The sequence below is a fragment of the Chaetodon trifascialis genome, chromosome 20, assembly GCF_039877785.1.
Source record: "Chaetodon trifascialis isolate fChaTrf1 chromosome 20, fChaTrf1.hap1, whole genome shotgun sequence".
NCBI lineage: Eukaryota > Metazoa > Chordata > Actinopteri > Chaetodontiformes > Chaetodontidae > Chaetodon > Chaetodon trifascialis.
In genome coordinates, this window is record NC_092075.1 from 1,481,416 (window position 1) to 1,489,080 (window position 7,665).

Below are 7,665 nucleotides of genomic sequence, written 5' to 3' on the forward strand. Positions count from 1 at the left end.
GATTTCCTTCAGTGATTTAGAGATATGCACTGTTTGGTAGTTTAATTCTCACAGTCCATCATATTCTGAAGGTTCTTCATATGTTTTGTATTAAAGACCTTAAATGTGTGAAATAATTAAAACTGTCAGACAAATGCAATAAAAGATCTCCAGAAAAGAAGAGCAGTCGAAGTATAAAGTGTCATGAAATGTAAAGTTCCTGATACTTTGAATTCGTGCTTCAGTGCAGTAATGAGTAAATGTACTTAGTGACGTTTATATGGAGCAGCTGATCAGGTGTTTGGACATGCAAATGTCCTCTTTACGTTTTAACACTTCCATTCAGTGTTTACAGAGCAGAGAGCGGCATAGAAAGCTTTGTGAGGACGCGAGACCACCCCTCGTACGCTCTGAAAGTCAAACTGCAGTTAAACGTTTGCGGGGCTGTTCCAGCACCAGTAAAGATCGTCCAGCACAAAGACAAGTGTGCCGGCCGACGCGTCGCAAAGAGCCGGGGAATGCTCCGAGGGCGCCGCTGTAAAGGCCTTCAGGCCTCCTCAGGCCTGTGATGATCCTGCTTTCTCCTCCTCTTTCCTCCTGCAGAGGAGACACATCTGTGACGCTTCTGTGAAGTTATGAACACATGAAGGAGCGACATCATCATGAAGCTTCTTCTTCATATTTACAAAAATTCACTCCATGTTGTTGTTTTTTTTTTAATTTTAAAGGTTTTTCCAGTTGGGATGTGAGTCTTGAACTGGTTATTGATGTGATCGATGTCACTTGTTAACGGTTTTAAAAACTCCTTTTTGTAATGTTTAGAATTACTGAGTTACATTAGAGGCAGACATATTATTCTGGTGTACATTAAGGACATCTGAATATCAGAGTATGTGAGTTTTTAGAAAGTACATGTGCTGCACTCAGGAAGTACTTCATATTCAGCAGTTTTAAGAAATGAAGTACAATTACTCAGGTGGTGTACTTCAGCAGATCTTTGATAGTCGTACTTTGCTGGAGTTTTACCTCTTTACGCTTCTTTATTCTTTTCTTTTCGGACATCTAACTGACAGTTATTTACTCCCCCCCCCCCCGAGTCTGTCCATGTCCCCTTGTCCTGCAGAACAAAGCCCAGGGTCAGAGAGGGTCAAGCCTACTGGTGACATCTGCTAATTGTCCTGATGAGCCGGCCTCTCTGGTCCTTTCAATGCCGCTGGCTCTGTAGGTGTCTGTGGCTGAGAGCGCGCTGGCAGCTGCCAACTTCATGAATTACCACCATCGTTTACCCCCCGACTCCGAACCCCTGCGGACCCTCCTTCACGTTATGAGGAACGACCGCTGTGGGTATTAGGACACTATAAGCCATAATGTGGCTTTAAAGATGGGACTGTTACCTGAATTGTGAAGTTAATGAAGCAACTGAAGGGAGATAAAACTGTGGAGGGCAGCTGCAGCCAATTAAACACAAGCAAAGAGGCACGATGGAAAGTAACTAAGTACATTTACTCAAGTACTGTACTTAAGCACACTTGTTCTTCACTCAAGTATCTCCATGTTTTGCTACTTCAAGCTTCTACTCAACTACTTTTGAGAAGGAAATAATGCGCTTTCTGCTCCACTCGAAAGATTTCGTGTCTCACATTCATTCAAAAAACAGTTTGAGGATCAAAGACATTAAATTGTGTAATTTCACAAAAAGTAACGAGAAAAGTTTCACATGTTCATTATAAATGTCAGAAGAATCAGAACTGTGCTTCAGTATGAACAAACAGAGAATCAGAGATCAGGACAGGAGACGTTTTACTGCACAGACAGTACTTTTACTGCTGATACTTTTACTGCATGGATTGACTTGTAATTGAGGATTTTTTACATGAATGTTGAGGTTCTTTTATTTAAATAAAGGATCTGAACTCTTCTTCTGCCGCTGTAGAAAGGAGACTGTGGGTACTTGTCTTATCTCCTCTGTGGATTGACGTGAAATACTTAATTAATCTCTTACTTTATCGTGTGATACTGGTTTTGTGGCATTAACGCCTACTGCAAGCTTCTTTTCCTTTAAGTATTTAAGGCTGAAAAATGATCTCCCTCCACTCAGTCTGACGGTATCATTTATATTCTGCTTGTTCCAGCTCTTCATTGAAGCCACATGATGTTTGAAATATTCAAACCACGGACTGTATTTATGGCTGCGTTACTCCTCATGTCTTCTGCATCTTTTTATACGCATTTCCCCCAAATTCAGGCTATTTGTCATCTCTGACAGCATTGAAATCTGCTGTTTTAAATAAAGTTCTGTGAGCTGGAGGAAAGTCTGGCTGCAGGAGTTTGTGCTGACTGAGCGTCCGATCAGACATTTGACGTTCATTGTTTTCAGTATCAGTTTATCTGTCAATTCAATTTCTGATTGATCGATAACAAATAAGAAATGTTCAAGTCTTGATACAGTCTGAAATCCATGAGCCATTTTTTAAAAACAGGAAATAGAAGGAAATCCAGAGACTATTTGTCACTTTTGTTTAGAATTAATCATCAGATTACTTAATATTATTTCAACTGACAGTGAACTAATTGATTAAACACTGTGTACATAAACAATAAGCTTGATAACAGTGACAGAAACGTTGGACTGTCTGATTTTCTTCATCTGTCACCTCTAACCTGCAGGAAGTGGCTGCAGCCATCAGCAGCGCTCATAAAGTGGTCGGTGGGCTTAAACCTTTGTGGAGACGCTGCACTCCACAGGACAAGTGGCGCTATGGAAACTGCGACACAAGCGACAAAAAGCGCAAACTTTCCCTTTGATGAGTCCATCAATTAGCATCACAACCGGCGTTCACGTGTCCGACCGGCGTAAAATCTCACATCTGCAAATAATGACAAGCCAGACCACAAAGAGGAACACGGAGGGAAAGAAAGGAGGCACATTTTAACCAGATGCCCGGCAATAAATAACCGGCCCAGTGTCCCCCCAACTGAGAGCGGACATTTACATTTTGAAGTGCCCACACGGGGGTCCCACGGGGCCGGAGCGTGTCTGCGCGTCCGCACGGGAGAGACTGAGGCTGCGATTGTTCCCGCACGGCGCATTTGGCCAAATTTTCCAATGACATGTAAATGAAGCGCCCCGGCGGCCTGTGCTGAGGCTGCAGATATAAACCCCACAGGAGAGCAGGCTGAGCCACTGCTGCCTGCGCCCTGAACGGCCCACAGAGCTGAAATGCAGCCACCTGCAGCCAAACTACCGCTGATCCACAGGACTCCGTTTTCCGTGGAGGATATTTTGGATCCCACAAAGTTTACAAGAAGAGTAAACTGCGCCGAGGAGCCAACAGGTGAGAGTCAAACGGAGGGAGAAACAGTCCAGACCTGGAGAGAGAAGCTGAATCCAGCTGCTGCCTTATTTTTTCATGCATTCTTAAATTGATTTATTGGTGATTTTCCTTTGAAGGAGCCTCTCTTCCCAGAGATGGAACCAGAGAGCAGCAGCAGCCTCCGGCAGGTGGAGGCTGCAGGCCGGAGGAGGAGGCTCCGTGTCCGGGGAAGCTTCACAGGTCGAAAGCAAAAAGCCGACGCATCCGCACCGCTTTCACCCTGGAGCAGCTGCAGATCCTGGAGCACAGCTTCCAGAGGTGCCACTACCTGTCGGTGCTGGAGCGGCACACCATCGCCTCCGCCCTGCGCCTCTCCGAGACTCAGGTGAAGATCTGGTTCCAGAACAGACGCACCAAGTGGAAGAAGGAGCGGCTGCAGGGGCCGGAAGCAGAGGAGGACCACGGCTTCACACCATCCTTCCCCTCACATCCCACCCTCTGCTCATCTCTGACCTTCAGTCCCCTTCACTGCGCGCAGCGCGCTCCGCTGCAGCTGTTTGCGCCACTGCCGCTGCTGCCCTACCATCATTATTACACATGATGCGCAAACCTGCAGAGACTGAGCGCATGATGGACCAACATGCAGCCCACCAGCATCTCCACCAAGAGCTCCTGCACAGTGTGGCGCTGTTCAGGAGAGCTGCTGCTGAAGTGCCAGACAGGACTGAGTCAGAAATATGTTCTAATGTAATTATGCTATAACTTATTTTGATAAACATTTTTTATTGAATCTGATCTGTTTGTTTGTCATTTCTTCAAATATACTGACTTCCTCCACCTGCCACGAGGCGACAGGAAGTCTTCTTGTCCCAGTGCCTGAAAGGAAAGTGTTAAAATCAAAATAAGTTGCTTGAGCACACAAACATGTGGGCAAAGCTCAGAAACACACTGATGGATCAAAGACATTTCTCTTTATATATTCCCAGGCTGTGATTTGTTGCCTCATTGTGAGCTCTAATGGTTTGGAGGACACCATGATGTTACAGTAGGATGTAATTTGTAATTTGGCCTTGGTCCATGTTTTTAGCTGCAATTCTTACTCATAATGAAAACAGGTACATTTAATGGTCTGAAGGGGCAAACGGAGCCGGACTGAGGGTCCTTTCCTGCTGAGCACTTTACACAGAGAGCACTTTATTGATCCAATTAGCTAGTTCTTGAACCAAGAATGATCTATATTTAGCATTTATGACACTATGAGCAGCATTTTGCTGTTATGAGAACATGTAGCCACACACATGCAGGAGTATTGTCAGTCTGATCCTTTTTATTACTTACAGGTAAAGAGCGGAAAATGTGATCGTCTCCATTTTATGGCCAAAGGCAGCTGCTTCCAGAGGCTCACACTGAGAAAATATGAAATGAAGACAGAGGCTCATAAATAAGTTTGATAAGCAATAAGCAGCTCTGTGAGGCTACACGAAGGCTCAGCCCAGCCCGGTGCTGTTTGGGCTAACATTAGCTTGCCAAATAGTGATTAACATAATGTCAGACAGCCAGGAGTTCAGCAGCAGCATGGAAATGCAGAGATTAGTCAAAGTGTTGAGCGATAACTTACCCTGAGTTTACCCATTTAATGCTGTGTCTCTATTCTTCTCTGTTTGTGTCTGCAGTCAAATGTCCAACACATATTCAGGATCCTTCAGGGCCTCTGGTGCAGGAGCAGAGCAGCAGTTTCAAGGTAGACGACACGTTCGATCGAACAGGACAAGGTCTTTCCAAATTCAGCGAAGTGAACAGAAGCACTTCAGGGGCCAGATTTCAGCTGAGGCCGGCGCCCCTGTGGGCCGGAGCCTGGGTCCATCCATGGATCCGTCCAATAACTGATGAGATATTTTACTAAAAAGCACGAAAGACAGCAGGATTCATCCTCTGGGAACCACGACTGTCTGTACATATTTTGTGCCAATCTATCAGGTAGATGTCAAAACTTTGACCTGCTGGTGGCGCTAGAGGGAAGGTCAGAGGACCAAGACCAACTCATTACATAAAGAAACAGATGTAGTGTGAAGCAAAACATGAAACCCACTGAACCCTCTGCAGGCTGAGGTTAGAGGGGTGTGTGTGTGTGTGTGTGTGTGTGTGTGTGTGTGTGTGTGTGTGTGTGTGTGTGTGTGTGTGTGTGTGTGTGTGTGTGTGTGTGTGTGTGTGTGCGCGTGTGTGTGTGTGTGTGTGAGTGAGAGAGAGAGAGAGAGACAGACATGGACAGATGGTCTGAAGTGGACATTTTTGGACAACTTAAACTCATTTTGTACTGAAAGTATTTTAAAGAGACACATAAAAGAACAAATATCTGCTTTAATCTTTTCTCTCAAAGTCTTTGTCTCTCTCCCACACACACACACACACACACACACACACACACACACACACACACACACACACACACGCTTCTGAGCACATCTGTATATAATTTAGCACATACTCTTATCCTCGGATGTCAGGGGGCTCTGAACTCTCTAAAATGTCCATCCACTACAGGGAATGAGACAAACTAGAGAAGTGTTTAGGTTTAATGTAGACGTAATTAAACCAGGTCCAACAAAAGGATCTATGGGAAAAGCAAAGAAGCACAAACATCAGGAGCAAGAACTGATTTAGTATCAACCTTTCTCCAGGTGATAAAAGCTGAGATTTCTTTTCTCAATGAATAAATCTTGATGATGAAAGATGAAACATCACATTATCGCCAGCTGTTTTTTCCTGGCAGGCCTGTTAGAGCAAAACAGATCTGAAACCACCTCCATCAATGAGGTATTGGAAACAGATGGAGGCCCGAGAAAACAAAGCAGACGGGCCGACAACATGGCAGAGAGACGAGGTTATTGTTTCCCAAAACATGAGCCTGAGCAGAGAAGTCAGCATCTGATGGAAACAGAGGAAATGTTTTCCACAGAGTCTGCGTGATAACACTCATTATTGACAAGTGACATTTAGCAAAGGCTTCTTGTCCGAGCAGGTTTTGACCCAGAGGACACAGCTGTCCTCGTGGACATGAGTCATCAGTGATCACTTTCTGCTGCTGAACATCTCTAAAACCACAGTCTGCTTCTTGACTTTCGAGCTAAACTAAGAGTCTCAGCCGTGCAAGCAGCGCTGTGAGGCTGCACAGGAGCTCTGAGCTAAAGGCTAACACCAGCATGCTAACATGCTCACAATGGTAATGCTAACACGCCAATGTTTGGAAGATAAATATTAACTTTTTAATATGTCCAATTGCTAATTGCTAAACTGAAATGTAAACATTATACCTCGTCAACATTAGCATGTTAACAGTGTCGCTGTGTGCGTGTTAGCATGCTAGTGTTAGCATTTAGCTCAAAGCGTTCCTGAGCACAGCTTCACAGAGGCGCTACCAGTGGAGGAGGACGTATTCAGATTGTTTACTGAAGTAAAAGTACTGACATCACACAGTAAAAATACTCTGATGCATGTCCTGGATTAAAATGTTTCTTAAGTAAAAGTATAAAATGCAGGTTACTGAAGTAGGACTGCTTTACTGAAAAGTAAAGTACAAATACTTCAAACTTGTAGAAAGCATTCAGGTTCACAGGTGAGTTTTTATATATTCACTAGTTTAAATTATATTAAGGCTTAAAGTTAAGCATAATTAAGGGTATGGTCGCTTTGAGTGACAGCTGGCTGTTAGGTTTCATCGAGCAAAGCTCCATTTGGCCGCCTCAGCTCCACCCACACCCCACCTCTTTTCCCATTTTTGTATTAGCCGGAAGTTTGGCTTCACAGCGGCTCTTCAGAAACCTGAGGGCGGGGTCACGGAGACCGCGTTCATGTTTAATACACTCCATGTTCATCACATAGACCTCCTGTTGTAGGCTGTTTTGCGTGCATAGTACCAGCACTTCAAATATCTTTGACTGTCTTCTTGTCTAATTAATGTCTGTCGAAGGCGAGATGACCAAGCAGAACAGAATGTCCCTCTGCTGACTTTATAACATGACTCAGCTTAAACACTTCAATCCTCACATCTGGTAACAGTTTTTCTGACTGAGGTAATGCTGCGTGACCCATCAGTGACCGAGACCACGATCGACAAAGTGTTCTGCAAACCATTCCTGCATCAAGAAACGACTTTGTAATATTAGTCAAGACAATCAAATCTACATCTTTCTAACATCAGGTCATTCAGACTTTTCCTGCATGTTTTACAGGCCGAGTCCAGAGAGTCTGCTCTGCTAAGGCGGCTCAACACCGACAGTCAGGACATGTTGTCTTGCAGAGGGACTCAGGATTTAGATCTTCTGTCTCCAGAACAAACATCAGACCAGACGGCGCCGTCACAATGACCTGACAT

At 44.5% G+C, this 7,665-nt stretch overlaps 1 protein-coding gene across 1 annotated transcript; it reads left to right on the top strand.

The window, feature by feature from the left end:
- Positions 1 to 3,199: 3,199 nt before the first annotated feature.
- On the top strand, positions 3,200 to 3,894 carry pnx (posterior neuron-specific homeobox). The gene is made up of 2 exons (XM_070988239.1): positions 3,200 to 3,314; positions 3,431 to 3,894. Exons 1-2 carry the CDS (start codon positions 3,200 to 3,202, stop codon positions 3,892 to 3,894), a joined length of 579 nt encoding a protein of 192 aa, XP_070844340.1.
- Positions 3,895 to 7,665: the final 3,771 nt, after the last annotated feature.